The sequence below is a fragment of the Protopterus annectens genome, chromosome 9.part0, assembly GCF_019279795.1.
Source record: "Protopterus annectens isolate FY-2018-M chromosome 9.part0, PAN1.0, whole genome shotgun sequence".
Classification (NCBI taxonomy): domain Eukaryota; kingdom Metazoa; phylum Chordata; order Ceratodontiformes; family Protopteridae; genus Protopterus; species Protopterus annectens.
This window is the reverse complement of record NC_056743.1, coordinates 1,431,716,849-1,431,739,875: the sequence shown is the minus strand read 5'-3', so window position 1 is coordinate 1,431,739,875 and position 23,027 is coordinate 1,431,716,849. Positions and strand designations below refer to the sequence as shown.

The 23,027-nt window shown below is 44.0% G+C and overlaps 1 protein-coding gene across 3 annotated transcripts in view; it reads right to left on the bottom strand.

Moving 5' to 3' along the window:
• Positions 1-23,027, bottom strand: part of LOC122812109 (myoneurin-like) — a 947,405-nt gene that overhangs the window by 342,649 nt on the left and 581,729 nt on the right. For all 3 annotated transcript variants that reach the window (XM_044084390.1, XM_044084391.1, XM_044084392.1), the window contains exons 7-8: positions 13,228-13,302; positions 4,757-4,918 (exon numbers count right to left, since the gene is read on the bottom strand). In XM_044084390.1, coding sequence (XP_043940325.1) covers positions 4,757-4,918; positions 13,228-13,302 — 237 coding nt within the window. The remainder of the gene's footprint in view (positions 1-4,756; positions 4,919-13,227; positions 13,303-23,027) is intronic.

The following is a 23,027-nucleotide window of genomic DNA, read 5'->3' as shown; positions in this document are numbered from 1 at the left end:
GTAAACACACTGGGGGCTGTGGTGAGACCAAAGGGGAGGGCTCTGAACTGGTAGTGATTGGCTCCCAGCCAGAAGTGAATAAACCCCCAGGAGCATCTGTCCATTTTGATGTGGTAGTACACATCCTGGAGATCGATCAAGCACATCCAGTTTGTGGCCTGCAGAAAAGGCAGGATCGAATGAAATGTGACCATCCGGAATTTTGTCTTGGTTACTGACAGGTTCAATGTGGATAGATCCAAGATGGGTCTGAGGTCCCCAGTTTTCTTTGCCGCTAAAAAGAACCTGGAGTAAACACTGGATCCAGACTGGCCTGGGGGGACCGGTTGGATGACTCGTTTGTTCAGCTGCTTTCCTATTTCTAGCGTGGGTGGAACGTCTGAGAGGAGTTTCTTTGGACGGGGATGTTCCTTGAACAGAACAAGATATCCTCTGGATATGATTCACAACACCCAGCGATCTTTCATAATGGACTCCCATGCCTTTGGGTGTAGCGGCAGGCGACCCCAGACTACCTCCAGAAATAAGCAGGCAGGTTAACCCCTCAGGGTTGCTGCCCGGGTCCCTCCGAAAAGGGTTCTCAGGACCTGAAATTCCTAGGACCCCCCCCTGCCTCTTGGTCGGCATCTGTTCTGACCCCCTCTGCCACTGTGGGATGGAGAATCCCAAGCATCCTGGGAAAATGCCTGAGACTTCTGGAACCAGATTTTCTTCGTTCCTCGCTGATTCCTAGTAAAGGATCTTTGTGGAGAGGAGAAGCGGATCGCGAAAGCAGACAGCGTCTTCCCGTCCTTCTCACTCTGTACCAAAGTCTCTTTCACCAATTTCCCGAAGAGGGAAGAACCATTATAAGGGGCACTGGTGAAAGACGCCTTAAAGGGCTCCAAAAATTGACACAACTGGAGCCAGGAGTGATGCCTGATAGCAACGCCTGTCCCGGCCGCCCTCACGGCTCCCTCCATAGCATGAGAGCAGTCGCATGGGCATGTTGGTAACCGTTTTAGAGTGGCCATTCAAGCAGAGAAGGTCTTCTTGTCCTCTGCCAACATGGACTCTGGGTACTCACTTCCCAAAACGGTCCATCGCCCTTGATTCTCGATCAGGGGGATGGACCATGGAGCTCTCCTGAGCGAGCTCCTTCTTGGTGGCAGCCGCAACCCATCATCGCATCTACTGGGGATCCCTTGTTCCAATGCGTCCGTCAGACAGGGGACTCAGCACTTTGTTGGGGTGCTTAGGGATGGGCTCTACAGTGTCAGGCTCCTTCCATGCGCTAGATGTTATTAAATCCATGAGTGGATCAGCAGGAGGGGACACCCAAGAGGCAGATGGGCCCAAGCCAAATGCCTCCAGGAACATGAACTCATCAGAGGTCGGTTTGGGGGATGACCACCCTCTTCTCTGGTGAAGGAGCTCCATGATGTCTCCAAAGGAGACATCCTTGGGGGGTGACCTTGAGGAACCTTCCCCTTCATCCAAGTCCATGTCTTCTGTGAGGGACTCTGGTGGAGAATCCAAGTGCCTCCTCTTACACTTACGTTTGCGGGGTACCTCCTCGCGGGGACTTTCCGAGGAGGACTCACAAACCTCTTGATGTTCCACCAGAACTTCCTGGGGCATCACGGCAATGGGCTGTCCCTGAGATGGCTAGATGGCCGGAACCGCACTCAGGACCGGGGGGGGGGGGGTCTGGGCAGAGTCAGAGGATGAAATGGTCAGAGGCCTCAACAGAGAGAACCCTCTCCATCACATCAAATGTAGAGGGAGAGCAAACCTCTTGGGACGTACTGGTGGGGCCAGTCCCCCTCTGACCAGATAGGGGAGTTGGAGCCAACCTCCAGGAGCCGAGATGCCAAGAGGGATGCTCCGCTCCAAAGTGCTAGGAGCAGACAGCACCCCCTCGGATCTGACCCCGGGGCTATGGCTCCTAGAGCCTGGATCCGATCCTGTCAAGTCAATGTCCAGCATAAAGGTACATGGTACCGTCGGCGCCGACCCCAATAGTCCTCGGATCCAAGAACTCTGAAATCACCGGTCGGATCGGAGAAGGAGTTATTGGTCAGAACAAAGGTTGCAAGGAGCCCTCTCCGGCAGGAGAGGGCACCAACAAGACCCCCATCTGGATCTGAGTGTGAATGACTCTCTGCATCATCTTGTCCATCTCCACTTCGCTTAAACTTTGGGTGGAGCGGGAGAAAACCACTGAAACTGGACAGGAGAGCTAGTGGGGAGAAGTCCTTACTGGGGACCGGCTACAATTCTCCTTGGGCTCGGGGTAGAACCTGGGGGAGCGAAGGTGAGGAGACCCAGGCCTGGTTGCTGGCCTGATTTTCAGTGCTGGAGCCGCTTCCGATGAGCGGTCTGGGGACTGCTTGCAGGAATGGTCCTTCTTGGCCTTGTCCCCTTCCTCGGACCTCTTGGCAGGAGTTTGAGTCCCAGAGGCCGGGGAAGAGGAAGTAGAAGCAGCAGCCACTGCTATCCCTGCAGGGGAGGAAAGGACAGTAGTCCCTGAAGAGGGGAGTAATCCCTTCAAAATCAGTTTGTCCTGGCTGTCCTTAAGTGCTCTGGGGTTGAAACCAGCACAAATAGGACAGGGGGGACTTGAGGTGATCTGCACCCAGGCAAACCAAGCACAGAGTGGGGCCATCTACTTGGGGTAGGTTAGGACCACACACACTGCATTTTCTAAATCCTGCCTTAGGGGCTTCAGCCATACCCACACAGGTCCAAGGGCAGACACACACACTCTCTCTCTCTAACAGAAAGGAGGAGAGGAGAGAAGTTTTTTTTTTTTTTTTTTTGATATCTGACGCAGTCGCAAAAGAGAAAGGATGTCAGAAAGAAAACAGACACAGTCAGCGAGAAAGAACCCAGAGAAAAATTCACTTATGTGACCCACTAACTGGAGCTCAGAAACCATGCTTGTAACCCTCTATAGTGGCAAACGAGATCTGAAGGGAGAAGGGAGATGGGGGGCATTATGGGTAAGGGGAGGAGTCTGGAGCTCAGATCCATATCTAGAAAATGCGGCTGTGTTGGATCCAAAACCCACAGGTTGAAGAACAAATGAAGTAAACTACTTCAGATCAAATCTTGTTCTGAGTGCACTGACTGTTCATTGCCCTGTTCTTTCTGGAAAACCTCTCTCGAGTTCAGCCATGACAAAGGGCAAGTTATTAGACCAGATATAAAAACTCAAGGGAGATATTCTATGGTGCTTCTTGGTCACCACTGTTGTTCTGTCTTGCCCTTTACCCATTAAGCTGCTTACTTTAACAGATTAGGCTATGGTTTACAGTTACGAGTCCCAAAAACCAACCTTGTTTAAAGACTTCTCAAGTACTTTTTGTGGATGACTTAAAATTGCACAGTTCATCAGATGAGGAGTTGAAAGCATAACTAAAAATGGTTAAAACTTTTTTCAGATTATATAAGAATGATATCTGGTATTGATAAATGCTCAAAAACATTTAAAAAAGGAAAGCTGCAGCACCAAGAAAATATCAACCTGGGACAGGTATGTGATATAAAGGAACTTGAGCAGGAGGGAGTGTATAAATATTTGGAAAGAGATGAAGGGTTGACAATAAAACATGAACAAATGAAAATAAAGCTTAGTAAGGAATGCTTCAGAAGACTAAAACTAATAAGTACAGAGGATCTTCTGGAACAATCTCGTGTTGACAAAGATTTGACACAGAAATGGTTAAGAAGAAATTAATTGAAACTAAAAGATGAAAGGCTAAAAATGATATCCCAGGATTATGTAGTCCACAGAGTCCACTGAAAACACTGGAGAAACAAATGTAGGTTATGAAACAGAACTGTAAACAGTTCCACACCTTGTTGCTTGGTGTGATGCACTCATGGCAGAAGGCTTGTATACTGAAAGGCACAGTAGTGTGGCAAGACTGCTGCACTGGGGATTGTGCAAATACTACAATATAAAAGTAGCTGAGAAGCAATAGAAATATGAATCACAAAGCATTACAGAGAATGATGAAGCTTATATCACATGGGATCACACATTACCAATATTTAAAAAAAATGAATGCAAGGAAAACCAGACATAGCAGTCCATGAAAAAATGACAAAAGTAGCATTTATCACTGAAATTGCTACATCCAGTGATTACAGTGCCTTACGTACGTACAGACACACTCATAAAATACCAGGACTTGCAAATAGAAATGAGAAATGTGGACGAAAGAAATCCAGACAATTCTAATAATACTAGGAGTCTTTCTTTCGGCTTTTTCCGGTTAGGGGTTGCCACAGCGGATCACTGGTCTGCTAATGACTGGTAGTGGATTTTTACAGTATTGAGCTGCCAGCCCGGCACCCAATCTTCAAAGAAGGAACACACACACACGCCTACCTGTATGTCTTTAATGTTCACTCATCCACTGGGAGGACATACAGACTCTGCACAGAAGGCACTCCAGCCGAGAAATGAACCGGAGAACCTCTTGCTGTGAGGCAACAACGCTAACCGCTGCACCACCGCGGCCTTCTAATAGCACTAGGAGTAATAGGTCTCATAAAAAAAGAATTTACAACCATACTTAAATATGCTATCAATACATGCAACCCTGTATGAATTACAGAAGGCAAGTCTAGGTATACTGCAAGTGTTAAGAACCTTGTTAGCGAAAAGAATACAAAAGATCATCAATAGTAAATCTTGCACTCTTACCAGTCAACAAGTCTAGAAAGTTAATTCATATTTCATTAAATTCAAAACAACTCCATTTACCTTCGTGTAAGGGGTGCAACTTCATGACGTTCTTCAACAGGTTCCTTTAAGCTGGAGTCTGATAATGAATCAGAATCCGAATCAGAAAACGAATCCGAATTGGAAAATAAATCCATTTCACTACTGGAACACTTTTCCACCTCACTCTCACTGCTGCTCTCACTAATGGATAATATTGAAAGAGCATGTTAGAAACATATGAAGTAAGCAACACATCTTACAAAAATAAAGTACTTTTACAGTGCTACAAAAATGCTTACATGGACTGAAAGAAGAACAGTACAGTTGTGTACACTTACCATAAATGTAGATGCTCGAGTGTATTCACTGTTGCAGTCATTACATTTGGGTAATCCTGCTGGCAGGGTTGCCCTCAGCCAGCTTGAATTCCAAAGTCTTGGGTCCTGCGTCAGCTGCTGTCACCCCTTCCCTGATGTCAGGTCATCAGGGTGTAGAAAAGATGCGGCCGACGCCATTTTCTTTAGTTTTTCTTGCCCCAGATGTCAGGTGCCCCCTAAAAGGGTAGCCAAAATTTATATTTATATATATATATATATATATATATATATATATATATATATATATAAATACATGCACCAATATAACCTATATCTTCATCTACAAGCAAATACACCACATAGGTTCCAACAGAAGAAAGGGGGATGGCGGGTGGGTAACCTGGACTGCAACAGTGAATACACTCTAACATCTACATTTATGTAAGTGTACACAACTGTACTATGTTCTTCGTGTTTCACTGTTGCAGTCATTACATTTGGGTAAAGTCCCAAAGCGAAGGTTGGGAGGCTGGAGCTAAACAGCAGTAGGAGCGGCTAAGAGGCCCTGCAGAACTGCAGTGGCAAAACCTGCCCTGGATTTAGAATAGAATGGCAGATGATAGTGCTTTGTAAAGGTGTGCACTGAACTCCAAGAAGCAGCCTCTAAAATGTCCTTGGTAGGTACTCCTCTGAGAAAGGCTGCCGAAGTGGCTGCAGCTCTGGATGAGTGTGGCCTAATGCCCTTAGGTACTGGCTTACCATGGTGTACACAGCAGAAATGAATGCATTTGAAATAGTCTGCTTTGATATAGCCTTTCCTTGAGATGCTGCAGCATATGCCACTAGTAATTGCTCTGTCTTTCTGAAAGCTTTGGTTCTGTCCAAGTAGAATCTAAGCTGTCTGTGTATGTCCAAAGAATGCAGAATTCTCTCCCCCTTGTTCTGTGGATTTGGGTAAAAGGTTGGCAGGTGAATAGTTTGGTTGAGATCCACACAACACCACCTTAGGCATAAATGTTGGGTTTGTCATCAGAGAGACCCTGTCTGGATAAAAAATGATAAAAGGTTCCACAGCCATAAGTGCCTGTAGCTCTGAAACTTGCCTTGCAGAAGTTATTGCTAGGAGCAGAGCTGTTTTCAAAGATAAAAACTTTATATCAGCAGTAGCCGCTGGCTCAAAGGAGGCAGGGTGAGTTTTTCCAAAACAGAGTTGAGGTCCCATGCAGGCATTGGTGATCTCCTTGGAGGTCTTAAATGTTTGGCTCCTCTGAGGTACTGCTTTAATAAGGGATGAGAAAAGATTGGTGGCTCTACATTGTAATTTGCCGAAATGGCAGAGGCATGAATTTTAATAGATGAAAAAGATAGGCCTTTGTCCAGCATCACAGTTAAGTATTGCAAAATCTGAGGAATATTTGGCACAGCTGTATCAGTTGCTTGTGCCTGGTTCCAAGCACAGAATCGCTTCCATTTTCAAGCATAAGATTTTCTAGTACTAAGCCTTCTGGCTTCCAAAACGACATCCATCACAGCTTTAGAGAGGGGTGTGTTTTGTATGACTACATTATTAGCCATGCTGTCAGGTTTAAAGTTCTGAGTTGGCTGTGTAAGATCGGACTGTTGGGACACTAGCTGAGGTATTTGAGGTAAGGTCCAAGCTGGGCATTGAGACAAGCTCCTTAGTATTGGATACCAGTGCTGGCGGGGACAGTCTGGGGCAATCAGTATCATCCTTGGCTTCTCCTGTCTGACCTTTAGGAGTACCTTGGGGAGGAGAGGCAGAGAGGGAAATGCATATACTGATAGGTTTTTCCAGCTGAAAGATAGGGCGTCCACTTTCCATGCTTGTCTGTGATAAATCCTTGTGCAGAATCTTTTTAGTTGGTAGTTGTTAGGGGAGGCAAATAGATCTATGTCCGGGCATCCCCATTTTCTTGTTATCATGCTGAAGACTTGTGGGTCCAGGTGCCACTCGTGAGGATCCATGAGGTTTCTGCTTTGTTCGTCTGCCAGAGTATTTTTCCTTCCTGGCAGGAATTGTGCTTGCAGATGTACTTGGTAAGTCAATGCTGTGTCCCACAAAGTCATGGCTAGTCTGCAAAGGGGGTAAGAATGTGTGCCCCCTTGCTTGTTTATATACCACATAACCGTGGTGTTGTCTGCCTTTATCAGTAGTTGTCCTAGATAAAGTAGGTCCTTGAAGGCTGTCAGGGCATTTTGAACTGCTAGCATTTCTTTTTGATTGATATATAGATGCATTTGGTTTGAGGTCCATGTGCCCTGAATGCATCTTCCTGCCACGTGGGCCCCCCAGGCATAATCTGATGTATCCGTTTTTAGTGTCTGCCTGTCTGGAGGTAATGTGAATGGATGTCCCTTGTTTTGGTGACAAACCTTTGCCCACCATTGAAACTCCTGTTGCAGGCAGGGAATGAGAGTAATCATAGTTTCCAGGCTGTGGCAATGTTGAGTCCAAACACTTTTTAGGTACCATGGAAGTTTCCTCATATGCAGTCTTGCATATGGAATTAGTAGGATGCAGGATGCAGGATGCCATGAAGCCCAAAGTCTGCAGAATTTTTCTTGTAGATAACTGGGCCTTTGTTGCCGACATTTTGAAATAGGTAGTCAGTTGCCTTTGTCTGGCGTGAGATAAGCCATCTGGGCAGTTGTATTTAAGCTTGCACCCAGGAATATTATCTCTTGAGAGGGTACTAGTTTTGATTTCTTTTCACTGACTGTGTACCCTAGGCATGTTAGAAGTATTTTCACAAACGCCAGATGCTGTAGAAGAATGTCCTTGTTCTCTGCTTGAATTAGACAGTCGTCCAAGTAAGGATATATTTGTATTCCTCTTTGTCTGCAGAATGCAATTACTGGTGCCAGGCACTTTGTAAAGACCCTGGGCGCAGTAGATAAGCCAAAGGGCAGTGCGGAGAATTAGTAATGCATTGAGCCAGCCTTGAATCTGAGGTATCTTCTGCATATGTCTGATTGGGACATGCAGGTATGCCTCTTTTAGGTCTAAAGTCACAAGCCAGGTGTCCTTGCCCAGCATGGGCAGAAGCTGCTGCAAAGTCAACATCTTAAATTTTGGTATATCCAGGAATGTGTTTAAAATAGTTAGGTCCAGTATTGGCCTCCACGCCTTGCCCTTTCTGGGTACCAAGAACAGTCTTGAGTACAATCCTTGTCCCTCCTCTTGCTCTGGTACTTACTGAATGGCCCCCATGTCCATGAGGGATGAGACTTGTTTTTGTGCCTCTGCCCATTGATTTTTTGGCAGATCTGGCCAGCCGTTTCCCTTTGGCAGGGTATGGAAATGGAACTTGTAGCCTTGTTGTACGATATTTAGGACCCATTTGTCCTGGGTTATAATGTGCCAATTTTGTGAAAAAAGTGCTAATTTTCTGCCTAAGGGTGCTGCCAGGAGATAAGTGCTTGGTGCAGGCAGGGGGAAGTCATTGGGACTGTTTCCTGTATGGCTGAGAATTGACTTCTCCAACTTTGGAGGTAGAAGCCCCCCATTGCTATGAGCGGTATGAACCTTGCATCTGGATCTGCCTCTTTGAGGTCTGTCTGACACAGGAAAGGACCAATTCTTTGTTGGCCAGTGTCTACTAAACCTAGGTGGCTGTACTTGTAAAAAATCTTTGATCGTTTGCATAAATTTAGCTTTGTCCTCCATTTTCTTTAACACCTCTTCTGCCTTAACACCAAACAAAGTATCATGCTGTAAAGGTACATCTAATAATTTGCCTTTAACATAATCAGGCAGATTTTGTTCCTTTAACCAAGCATGCCTCCTAATTACAGGACCTGTAACTGTGGCCCTGCAGGAGGCCTCTAAAGAATCAAATCCACATTGCAAAGTATGCTTTCCATCTTGTTCAGCCGCATGCAATAAATCCTGCATTTCCTTGTTTTCTGCACATTCAGAGTTCATAGGTTCATACTAGGCTATCTGCCCTAGGGCATTTATAAGCCTAGCCAGAATGTGTTTGGCTTTCGCCACCCATTTTAAATTTATTTTGCTATGCCCTTTTTCGAGGTTAGTATACCGTGCGCCTCTGTCTAACAGTGACACAGAAGTGATACCCGGGGTAAACCTACGATCTCCCATCCACTCATCAAGATTCCTCTTAAAGAGAATGAGGGACTCTGCCTAACCTGGACTGGGATTTTATTCCAGAGTGAAGGGAGCCTCTGGGTTATGAATCTGTCCCTCCAGCATGTCCTATTTATTTCAGTGCTGAGGTTCAAGTCTCTCGAGCACGTAGCTCGATGGGATTTGGATTTTCTGAGGTGCAGCATGTCCATTAATTCCGGGTTGGACATGGCTTTATATGTCAGGCACAGATCGCCTCTGAACAGGCGGTATGCCACTGAGTAGAGCTGGAGTTTCTTTAACCGGGCAGCATATGGCATCTGTTTGAGCCCTTTGATCCTCTTGGTGAGGTACTTTTGGGGTCTTTCCAGTTGCTGCAGGTGTCTGGTAAGGTACATCCCAAAACGGGCATTGTACTCAATTATGGGCCTGATGAGGGATGAGTAAAGAGGCACGATGACCTTCCCTGATCTAGATGTGAATCCCTTCGTGATTAGGTGGGCTATATAAAATGTTTTTCTAACCACTTTGGCCACGTGGTTGTCAAATGAGAGATTGTTATCAACTTGGGTCCCCAGGTCCCTAATTACTTCTTCTGTACTTAATGGATTACCACCTATGTGGTAATTTGTGGGCACTTTGTTTTGCCAAAGGGATGACTATACACTTTTGGCATTTAGCTTGAGGCCATGGCTCTAGCACCAGTTGTCTGTTTCTATGAGGCCCTTTTGGAGGATGCTTGTGTCGGCTGGAGAGTCGATTATGGCCCAGTTTGCAGTCATCTGCGAACTTGGTCAGCCACAGTCCTTCCGTGTTGGCCTGTACCTCGAGAAATATATACCGAACAAGAGAGGTCCCAGGACTGAGCCTTGTGGGACACCACTTGTAACTGGTTTGGAGTCTGACATGGCTCCAGCAATTCTAACCATGTGGGTTCTGTCCTCGAGCCAGTTTGCAATCCATCTAGTGACATAGGGTTTATATTTAAGCTGGTGAGCTTATCTATAATGCCCGAGTGGGTATTGTATCGAAGGCTTTTCGAGGTCCAGGTAGGCTGTGTGGACCACCTTCCCCTCGTCAATGGCCTTGGTGACTGTTTCAAAGAAATCAACCAGGTTTAAGAGGCAGGATCTGCCCTTAACAAAGCCGAACTGGGTAGGATCCAGTGTCTGTAGGTCCCCAATATCTTTATTTATGAGGTCCATGATGATCCTTTCCATAGCTTTGCAGACCAAGCTAATCAGGCTTATGGGGCAATAGTTTCCAGAATCCGTTGAGGCACCACCTTTATGGAGAGGGACCACTGTTGCTGTACGCCACTCTTTGGGCACATATCCTGTAGTAAGGCTGAGATTGAACAGTAGTTTTATGTTTGGGTTTAACTCTTCTTGGAGTTCATGTAGGACGCAGCCCGGGACACCGTCTGGTCCCATTGATGCTGTGTTTTTTGCTTTGGAGAGGGCGGCTCTTACCTGAGCATCTGAGATGTCAGGGGGGCAGCACTCTGCTGGGATAGATATTTGCCCTTTGGGTGGGGAGGGGGGGGGAGTTTGCACTGAACCTGTCAGCTAGGATGTTGGCAATGTCTGTGGGTTCAGTGTATTTTTTGTCATTTTGGACTAATTCTGAGCATATCTGGGAATTACCACCCAGGTTCCTAACATAACTAAAGAAAGCCTTGTGATTATCCTTAGTGTCCTGTGCAATTTTTCTCTCGAAGCTGGCCTTAGACAATTTTATGAGTGCCCGTAGTTTTTTGCTAATACTGATCAGTGATGCCTTCCCTTTTTGAGATTTTGCTCTATCATTTAGTAGCTTCCTCCTTCTATTGTATAGTTTGTTTATGGCTGGGGTCCACCAGACAGGATGTCTGCCTTTGGAGGATTGGGTCTTGATTTTATTTGGGATCGCATGATCCATGCATTCCTGAAGGTGTTCATAGAATGCGTTTATAAAGGTTTTCTGTTTAAGCAATGGTATTACATGTTGCGGATATTTGAGCATATGAAACTGACAGTTTAAGGCCCTTATAGCCAAGGTAGCAGATGTGTAAACCTTTTTTTCCCCCCATCTATCCAGTGCCCTAGAATCTCTGTCAGAGGGGGTAGGGTTTTTTTGCGGCAGAAGCTTTAACTCCTTTGGGACCCTGAGAAATAGTTTCTGGGTCTGCAGCAGTGGTTTTAAAAAGGAATTTATGAGAGTCAGAAACCCTGTAATATCTGTCAGGCTTAACAGGAGCTGGCGGTAAGGAGTCAGGGGTAAGACTAGACTCTGAAAATGCATCATCTACAATGTCTAACACAGGTGGGATGGCTAGTGGCTTGTGTTGAGGAAGTAAAAGGAAATCCCTGAGCCTCTTTTTAGATTCTGAAAAATCTTGGCTCCCTCATGGTATGTAAGGTTTCCCCAAAAGAATAGTCCTCAGGAGGAGAAGCTGAAGGTACACATTCTTCAGCATCAGAATCCTCATAGGGGGGAAGAGAATATTCCTGATCAGAAGAGGAATCAGAAGAAATGGAAACCTGATCTGAAGACTTAAAGTCAATCTCTTGCCTAGGCCTCTTATCAGGAGGGGGATGGGAACTCCTGATCAAGGTAATCAAGTCTTCGGCCATTTTGAGCATCTGTTTTCTGGGCATAGAGGCCTGACCACGTGGCTCTTGAGTTTGTTTCTTTACTTTGGAAGGTGCTTTAGTCTTTGCCTGTGAAGCTGAAGTCAGTTTGATGTAAAGATGTTTAGGTCTGAATACACCCTCAGAAGCCGGTGCCTGCTCAGCAGCACCGGACCCATCTGAAGGGATAATATCCGAGGCTCCAATATCTTGAATTTCTAGTGGCATGGCTGACTCCATGTGGGAGTCAGTAGCGGCCTGCGACTGTAAAGTAGCGGGCATCAGGGCTCACTGAGAACCGGTGAACCGGCGACTGGCTTAGGAGAAGCTTCGTCGTCGGTTTTGGGCCTTGGTTGTCTATCTCTTTGCTTTTCTTTGCATTTCTTGTGAACTGCGGTAGTCGGATGGCTATCCGACGACATTTCTGGATAATTAAAGTGGCGTCCAAAATAGTTTAAAGCAAAATCATACCGACGCTTAATAGTGCGTTGGTTAAATCTAGCACAAAACCAACAACCGCAAGGAATACAGTAAGAATGAAAATCCTTATGAGGTATTTGCTTCCCACAAGAAATACAATCATTAACTTTTTCTGACATCGGTCAGGAGCAAGAAAAAAGTTTCCTCAATGGGGTACTTAGCTTTATTGAAGACTTCGGATCTGAAACTCAAACACGAAAATCTCAGGAGTCAGCCGACCGGCCGGGCACCGCGCGGCAAGAAAGACTAAAGAAAATGGCATCGGCCACATCTTTTATACCCCTGACGACCTGACGTCAGGGAAGGGGCGACAGCAGCCGACGCAGGACCCAAGATTTTGGAATTCAGGCTGGCTGAGGGCAACCTGCCAGCAGGATTACCCAAATGTAATGACTGCAACAGTGAAACATGAAGAACATCTACTTGACAACAGAAGGAAAAGGTAACTACTGTGTGAAAACATGTGCTGCCAGATCAAGGTATTAAGTCTCTGAATGGAGGTTAACAAAAATGTCTAAAGAAATGTGTGAGCTGAAGGATGGGTAGACAAAAAGCAAATGGACTGAGAAGGAGTCAAAAGGTGCAAAACAAAATTCTGGGAGGGCACAAAGTACAAGAATATAAACGTGAATGGATGAAGCAAGTACAGATGAATGAATGCAGTTAATCCACACAGATGTGTAGGTAACACAGTCTACACAGGATGAATGGAATACTGATGGACTAAATAGATCAGCGGACATGCAAACAGCTACAATATGATGTATGGATGTCAGCTGCATCACTTCTGGCACACAGTAACAATAAATTACTCTCATTCTGACTGGAAAGCCAGATGTCTGGATGTGTAGTTGTAAATGCAATTAAACAGAATCTAACCAAGAAGAGCAGACTGATGGACTGGGCAGATGACTGGATACAAAGACAGCTAAATTATGATGTATGAATTACTTTTTAGCCCATATTAACAATAAATAACAATAAATAACTTACTTTTCTGACCAAGGATTGTAGTCATCATCCTTTTTGTCAGTTTTGTCAACTTCATCTTCACTTGGTTCCCGATTCCTGAAATATATTTAATGTTAAAACTATGTAACACAACAAAATGTGTTTAAAAATATATTACTCATTGAAGCAAATGCAATGCTGGTACAGGCTGAAATTACACCTAAAGACATGTTATATCAAAAATATTCAGTGAAATGAAGACAGCAGCATTAATGCAAAATATCTGAAAGAGCACCAAGTCTTACTGCTCTAATACTGAAAGAATATATTTTCTGACAATGTTACAGCCAGTATTTTTTCAGCAACTTCAGCAAACAATTAGCATGACACAGAGAGCACTCAGCACATAATTGGTCAAAAGGTTATGGACGATGTATAGAAATGACTTTGTACAGAGAATGGAGACTTCACCTATGGGGTCTCTGGAGTCCACTTGCCAAATAGCATAGTCTTCTTTTATTCACCAGGATGCCAGCTGACTAATAATGTATGGAAAAAACATGCCTTATAAAGAACTTGTACTTAACACCAATTCAGTTAAGAGACAATAGAAGAAAGGGAAATGGCTGTGTCATCAGTTCCTTATTAATCTGTACCTTAGGCATTAAACTGATTTTGTAAGGCATGGTTAGATGCCTGCCAGAGATGGAGAGATGCATGTGCAGAGGAAAAGGCTTCTAAACAACCCTTCCATTATTACTGAGGACAGGTCAGTGACTGACATTTTTAGTCAGTCATCAAACTAATAAGCTGTGCATTCATAACCAATCTTTTTGGACCTCCTCCTTTGTTATTAATAAGTTTAATATGTAAACATTAACACGGTCTTATTTGTTCTAGAAGACTGCTTAAAAGAAACAAAGCAAATTATATTTGCAATGCCACAGTCTGCCCATCTTAAGATAAAGAAAGTTATAAACAGGGTCTGATAAGATGCAGACAAATTGCTAAGAAAAAAAAAAAACAGCTGTGCATAGTACTCATCACAACAGTACATCTCTGATAAATTCATTTGGGTGCAAGTTTATGATTTTTCCCCTGCCCACTCTTTTTCAGCAGAATGTACTTCTGCATAAGCCAGCTCAGGTCTCTTGTGGTAGTGCTGCACTGACATAACCTGATGTTAGCCCTGCATACGACCTCTATTGACAAGCGCTTAGTTTACTTCTTCTAAGCAAAAACATCAGGTAAAATGTTGTTTATGGTGTCCATATAGGTAAAAATAAATTAACAATGCAAAAACAATGCCACTATAGACTGAAGAGGAAGTACAGTTGTGTAACTAAAGTTACAAAAACAGCAGATGTTATAATATTTCACTGTTGCAGTAGTCTAATCTACAACAGACTCCTGACAAGGAAAGGATCCAGCCATACAGCCAGCTTTCACAACTTTAGGGCACCTTCCTTATGCCCTAGCCACTATGGAACTCATTAAGCTCAAGGTAAAATAGTGGTTACAGTACCAAAACGTTAGAGCTTTCTTGCCTCAGAACAGACAAGCTAGAACCCTGACAACTAAATATGTACTAGGAAAAAAATGGAGCACATATACCCACACCCTGGCAAAAAGCAAAAACTCAAAAGAAAGGGGACAAAGAGAGGGAGCAGCTACTGCGACAGTGATCTCTAAACATCACCTGTTGTGGTAAATTTACTTATACAATAGTACTACCTTCATCAAAAGATCACTGTTGCAGTTGCCTACGCTATAAGGTATGAATACCACAGGTTAGGAAAAAGGGAGAAGAAAGAAAACTGAAAATCCAGGAATCCCTGGAGAACAGTCTTAGCAAAGCCAACCTACAGAAACAAACTAATTTATAGGGCTCAGTAAAGTTAAGCAGAGAAAATAAAGTTGCTTCTTCTGGTAACATCTAGAGAGTACCCCCTTTCCAAGAAAACACATAATTGCCACAGCCCTGGTTCAGTGGGTCCTGATTACCTGGAATTGTCTTATGTTGACAATAACAAAAAGTAATACAATGGGACAATCATTAAAAATGCCTGACACTGTCTCTTAAAACTACCTTTACAGGCTATAACCAGCTGATCAGAAATTCTGAAGGATCTCGTCCTCTTAATGTAGTAAAGGAGTTGACTGGGGACATCCAGAGTGTGTAAAATTCTTCTCTCCCTTATTTTTTTGGTTCTGAACAGAAAAGGAGGAGATGAATCTGTGGCTCAACATAAACTCTGAAAAGCCTTCTCTATAAATGAAGTATGTGCCCTAAAAAACTTCCTCATCCTTTCAGGGAAAAAAAACAGGGATAAGAGCTGTAACTCAGAAACTTTTCTTGTTTTTCAAGAAAGAACTTCGGTTAGCCTCATGAGCAGGTTCAAAAAACAATGCAGCATTTTCACAGTATAAAATTAAAGATCCCAAGAAGCAGCCACCTAACACTTTTACAGATGGATATCTAAAACCCCTTTCAAAAACTATTTCAATTGAGATAGGTTAGAAATGGGCAAGCGATTCAAGGGAATATAAGCAGAAATGGCCTAGATATAAAAGATGGAAAAGTTGTAAGAGAGGGCAAGAGGATAATAACTCGCACAAATACTACAGAATCAAGATTTAGCCTCAAAGAGATCCGAGCTCTTGGATTGAAACCAACCAGAAAATCTCCCTTACCCATATATGATGTTCTAGTAGCAGGTTTATTTGACTCCTTTAATACCTGATGCACATATTCAGCAAAAAAAGGTATCTAAAAAGATATAAACAGCTTAAGCTACTGCAGCAGTGATATTACGATGAACATATTTATAAAATAGATAAAAGATTTAAGTGCAACTCCAGCAGAAACCATCTGGGATACAACACAAAGAAGGTGACAGCTGTTCATATAATCTCAGCTGAACTCAATCTAGTACAAATGAGCTTGGTAGACCAAATGGACTTCTGATTTTCCATATGGAGTCTCCACCCTCCTTCCCACCCCTCTTGTAGAAGGCTGTACTCTGAACCACCTTAGCTAACAGAAATAATTCCTGTCACCGTACATCTGGGCAAGTTTAATGCAATTTCCCCAGAAATCCATTCAGGCCACCAATCCCAAATACATGGACTTTGACAAATCTGTCCAAATAAGATGAACAAAAAGCACAGAACACTTCACTCATAGGTGCTACAGTTGCGCAAAATACTCACCATAGCAATATCTCCGAAACTCACCTGCTCATAGGTGCTACAGCTACACAGAATACTCACCATAGCAATAGCTCCCAAACTCACCTGTACACCTGCCACTGTTTTCCTGTCAATTAAGGCACTTTTAGCAAGAATATGAAAGCAGTCAACCCTCCCATGGAATGTACTGGAATGCTTACCATGAAATACAGCACCATATTCTAACCCATTTACATTTTGCTTCATAGAATAAAACAACTTGATCATCATTTATATCTAAACAAATGAAGACTACAAGTTCTTCAACAAGAAATTAGTAAACAAATACTGCATTTGCTAAAAACATATAAATCTGCTGGCATTCAACTGTAGCAATGATGACGAGGGTGACTGATTTTACCAGCTTATCAGCAAAAGGCATGCACTTTTTTTTGCATCACCCATCAAGGGAAATAAAAATACCAACACACTTGTATCTAATGCTAACAACAACATAAAAACAAATAGAATAACACTACATACACATCAAAATACAAATACATATCAGCATCAAAGGGGAAAGAAAGGAGGATGTTCATACAGAGGTGGCAAGCATCTAGATGTTTCAAGAAGCTGTTGTTACAGCAGCTAATTTTCAAACTATCCTACTCTCCATCTTGATGTCTGCAGCTGTATTCTTCACCCGTGCATAGAATAGAAAGCAGTGTACTGAAACAAGCCAAGGGAGGAGACATGGCAATAATATAACAAGCCACACAGAAGAGATGAGACAAAACAATCTTTAGCTCTAGACTGATAAAGCAACTCATTATACTTGGCAAATGAAGAAATTCAAATGGCAATCTCACATACATCCTGAGCTAATAAAGTGATTCCTAAGCACTCTGTTCAAAGCCTAGCTATAAATTTATCATAAAATGTAGTAGTTTCCCAGCAAGTAGTTGCTTATCAATAGGACTGCTGCGTTTCCTTTATATCAATGAAACAAACACACGACTGAACAGTTTGATAGTGTTAGGCCTGCAAATACCTCAAACAAATTAAAATTTAAGTACCTATAAGCTAAGCAGTATTATAAAACTGTACTAAATATCAAATAAGGAAACTAGAAACCCGTAAAACAATTGACAACAAAGAAATGTAAGTCTGTTGAGAAAAATTAAAAAAAAAAAGTATATAAGGGGGAGATTAGGAAGTTGAAAAAATACATTAAATGGGGGGAAAAAGGGAGATTACAGAAGGGTGAGTGGAGAAGACACAGGGAGAGGCTAGCAAGAGTGGAAATGTTAAGGAAAGAAGCGGCAGACTTGGGAAGACCGAACACACAACAGAAGGTGTCAGTCACAGAATGGGGGAAGACACAGCTAACAGGCAGCTAAAGGCATCAACAGTGCTCACGTAAGTCAAAAAAACATATTAATATGGTATTTTGCTGCTCTAATCAAGCAGTATAAAGAAGCATATATGTTTATGTCACCTTTTTCAAAGTTCTAGAGTCTACCAGTAAGATAGAGACCAGAATCATTTTAATGGCAACAGAGTTAAATGCTAAATTATTTTCTTACAAAAATAAATATTTGCATTAGGTAAACCTGCATGATGTTTTCAGCAACAGGTAACTTCTTTCCAAATGTGACATTCCCTAGTTTAACACAATTCAAGTGTTTTCTTCATCACTTACTGAAAAAACAGATCCCTAAACTTAGAATACAAGACACAATCTATGTCACAGAACCTCATATACCTACCCATACATATATAAATATTTTCATGCAGAAATATATACATATTACAGTAAAAATATCTCCTATAAACCCAGTAAACTGCAAATACTAAAAAAAGAAGTTATGTACTCACCATAACGTTCCATGTTTGTTGTCCATCTCGCTTTCATTGTTTACCGGTTGGGACAGTGTGCCTAGCACCATCTTTCTTGGGTGGCTCAAGGGAAAATACTCTTCAGAACAGTGGACCCAAAGGAGGCCCTGTTCCTGGAGGCCAAATCCACTTTGTAATGAGTGATAAAAGGTATGAGGCTTTACCCATGTTGCTGCTGCACAAACAGAATCCATAGGTAGCCTCGCCAGAAAGGCAAATAAGGTTGCTATAGCCCTTGTAGAGTGACCTTTTACCTTACCGGGATGTTCTCTGTTTTGAGATTTGTAAGTGAAAGTAATACAATCTGTAGGCCATTTTGAAAGTGTGACTTTTGATACGGGTGCACCATTCTGCTTGTCTGAAAATGATACAAATGACTGGTCTGATTTCCTGAAATCCTTTGTTCTATTTAGACAGAAACTTAATTGTCTATGCACATCTTGCTGGTGTAACTTATACTCTGCCCTGTTGTCACAGCTGAGGAAAAAACTGTTAAGTGAATGGATTGACTCAAATTAGATTCTGAGCACACTTTGGGGAGGAAGGAAGGGTTTATTCACAGAGAAACTCTATCCTTGTGAAACACCATGCAAGGGGGCCATATTGACAATGCTTGAAGTTCTGATACCCATCTTGCAGACGTGATGGCTACCAGAAAGGTTGTCTTCCACGTTAAGAACTTTAGGTCACAGGATGATGCTGGTTCAAAGGGGGGGGGGGGGGAGGATCAAACTGGATAAAACAAAGTTTAGGTCCCATGGCACTGAGGGCTCTTTGACCAGAGGCCTGAGTAAGAATGTACCCTTCAGGAAAGCTTTACAAAGCCTGTGGGACATGATTTTTAGTCCCATTTCTCTGATATGGTAGTTGGATATGGCTGCTAGTTGAACTTGAATAGTAGCCGCAGCTATATCCTCATTAAAAAGCTTTGCCAGAAAGTCTAATACAGATGTTATAGGGGCACTGAAAGGATTAATGTGATTGTTGAAAGCCCAATGGAAAAATCTTCTCCATTTGCTTGAGTATAACTTTCTGGCTGAAGCCTTATGAGACAAAATCAAAATATGTTTCACCGCAGGTGAAATTGTCAGTAAGCCTGGCTATGTGTGGATGCAGCTTACCTGAGGAATGAGTCAGAAGGTCTGGAACTGGGTCCAGAATCCACGGCTCATCTTGGATATGGGGCCAAAGAAAGGAGAACCATATTTGATGAGGCCAGTATGGAGCAATGAGTATCAAATCCCTTCCCAATGAGCTGGCTTGCTGAAGGACTTTGAAATCAAAGGAAAGAGGGGAAAGGAGCAGAGGAGACCCGGGGGTCAATTGTGTACGAGTGTATCCCTTGGTGACTCCCCAGAGGGGGGGGGAGGATCGGGGCAAAACAGCTGTTGTACTTGGCATTCATGGACAGAGATAAGAGATCGCAGCAAGGCTGGCCCCGCATTCAGAAGATCTTTTCCGCTACTTACCGCTTTAGGGACCACTCGTGAGGCATCAGAATAGCTCTGCTCAGTTTGTCTGCAATCACTTTGGATTTCCCCGGGAAGTGCGTTGCTATCAGAAAACGTTGGGAAGAGACTGCCCATTACCATACTCTTAGGGCCTCGCGACAGAGGGAATAAGACTTGTTTCCTCCTTGTTTGTTTATGTACCATACAACTGACATGTTGTCTGTCTGTATCGCAGTTGTTCATAGTGGAAGACAGTCTTGGAATGCTAGAAGCACTGCTCTCAACTCTAGGACACGGATATGCAAGTGAATCTCATGATCTTGCCAAGTACCTTGAACTGTCTTTCCCAGATAATGCCCCCCCACCCTATCTGGGAAGTGTCCGTGGTCACTGTGGCTAATGGTTGTGGAAAGACAAATGGTCAGCCTTGGGTCACCTGAGCAGAATGAAGCCAATGAAGGGTTTTTTTTTGCAGGATTCTGTAATAATAATTTGGTGAGATATGGGTAGTTCCTGCATGGACCACTAAGTGGACAGTAGCCACTGTAAAATTCTCATGTGCAGACGTGCTAAAGGTATCACGGATATTTCTGCTGCCATGGTACCCAAAATTTTCAGAACAACCTTTGCTTACACTTTTTTTTTTTTTTGGTCAGACGATTTTTTACTTGATGATGTAGAGTTTGAATACTTTCTGGGGAAGCTTGGCCAACATACGTTTTGCATCCAAGTTTTGCATCCAAGTCTTCCCCTATAAAGACGATATGCTGTGCTGGCAACAAGGCAGATTTTTCTGAATTTATTATGATCCCTAGGTGAGAGCAAAGATGAATGGTGGTGTCCCTCACTCTTGTTAGTAGATGCTTGGTGGTGGTGGTCAGGAGCCACTCGTCCAAGTACGGAAACACCTGAAATCCCAGATGCCTCAAGTGAGCTGTAACCACTGCCATGCATTTGGTGAACACTCTGGGTGCTGTGGTGAGACCAAAGGGCAGAGCTCAAAACTGGTAGCGACTGGCTCCCAGCCGAAAGCGCAAATGTCTCTTGGATCGTCTGCCCATTTTGATATGGTAGTACGCATCCTGGAGATCTATCAAGCACATCCAATCGTCTTTTCCCAGGAAGGGAAGTATCGCCTGCAGTGTCCCCATCCAGAACTTTGATTTTTTTACGGACTTGTTCAGTCTGCTGAGATCCAAAATGGGCCTCTAGTCCCCTGTCTTTTTTAGAATTAAAAAGAACCTTGAGTAAGTTCTGGATCCAATTTGGTCTGTTGGAACAATTTGGATGACTCTTGTCTAGCAACTTTTGTACTTCTACAGTTGTGTGATCCCTTTGACTGGGTGGAACATCTGGGACTGATATTGTTTTTAAGGGGGGGAGGGAAAAAGGAATGTAATAACCTTTGGATATGATCATTTGTACCCATTTGTCTTTTATTTCAAGTCAGGCACTTGGGTACAAAGATAAGTGACTCCCGAATGCCTCCAGAGATGGACAAATGGGCCTCCTCTCAGGAGCACTGGAAGGGCTTAACAAGGAAGGAGTCCCTGTCGCCGTGGTTTTTTAGACCCCCTCTGCCATGCAGTCGGTGTCTTCCATTGTTACTTCCCCCTCTGCCCCTGGGGGAAGAATCACCACGTCTGGGAAAGCCCTCTGGGATTTTCAAAACCACATCCCCCCCCCCTTCTGACCTGTGGGATAAGGTCTGATAGGGAGGGAGAAACGGACTCCAAAGGCAGAGTCTTTCCTTCCTGCTCACACCTGGTTAGTGTCTCTAACTTTTAGCTCAAACAAGGATGAGCCGTCAAAAGGGGTGTTAATAAAGGAAGACTTAAAGGGTTCTGAGAAATCACATAAGCACATCCAGGAATGTCTCATTAAGGAAATTCCTGTACCCGCTGCCCTACTCGCTCCATCAGCTGCATAAGAAATGAGCCTCATGGAGGAGTTTACCACAGAATTTAAGGTGGAGAGCTGGGAAGACACCTTATCCGAAACCGCTGCAGATACAGAACCTTGGAGGGCATCTCCTAGCTCCTTCATGAGATCCCTCTGAAGCCTACTGAAATGGGTCAGATAGTTCAGCGACATGATAGCAAAAGATGCTGAAGAAAACATGCGCTTTCCATACCTGTCCATCGTGCGAGACTCCTTGCTCGGTGGATGGACAGACAAGAATGTGTCTGAAAGCTCCTTCCTGGTGGCTGCCACCACTACCATAGAATCTACTGGGACACCCTTGCTAAGGAACTCCCTATCTGAAGGCGCAGTGATTAACTTACTTGGCATCCTAGAAACAGGTTCCACTGAGCCTGGAGAGTCCCACACCTTCCAACTGACTACGTTCATGAGCTGGTTGAAAGGCAGAGACACCCAACAGGTGGAAGGGTGAGACCCAAAAGCCTCTAGACATACAAACTCATCCTCAGAAGCAATGATGGGCTTCCAGCCACCTCTCTGTTTAAGGATTTCAAGGATGTCTGCAAAGGAGACATCCTCGGAGGGTGACCGTGGGGACCCTTCTGACTCACTGAGGTCCACATCTGAAGTGATGGACTCCTCTGGGGAGACTAAATGCTTCCTCTTGCATAATCTCTTCCGAGGGACCTCTTCGGAGGGGTAGTCCAGAGAGGTTTCGGAAGAGAGAGAGAGTCACCCAGTGGGGCATCCTGAGGCTTTGGGTCTCCACATCTGTGTGGGTGCAATGGCACTGAGACAGACAATGGCACTTTGATGGAAGAGGATCTGAAACAGAGTGGAGTGAAAGTGACAGCACTCTTTTCATCAGCTCAAAATCCCCCCACCCCTGATCTGAGGAAACCTCCGGCTCCAAAGAACCAGAAGACCTCTCCGGGACCAAGGCGATGGGTTCTGCGGCTAATGTAGGAGCCAAGCTCACCTGCACCGAAGCCCTGACAGGCACGTTCGGATTGGACAGCTGTCAGACCCGACTCTCCTTACAGGACCTGACAGCATCAGCTCCTAGTGCCCTAAAATTCCCACAGAACTGAGGAAGTCGGAGTGGTAGTCATGCCCAAAGGTCCCGGTGCAGGTCTTGGCACCAAAGTTTCCACTAGGATTGGATCCAGGCACTCTGGCTCTGAAGTCCCAGACTGGGTCGGTGGAGGAATCTATGAAGGGGAGGTAGTCTTTGTGGGCTCTGAATCTCTCTGGGTTGGAGATGACAGTATCTTGGCCAGCACCGGTGTCTGTAAAAGTTTCTTCACCACATGATCCACACTGTCAGAGAGGCTTCTGGAGGACTGAGAGGAAAGGGCAGGAGACCTCACTGGTTGCAGTAACAGAGATCTAAGATTT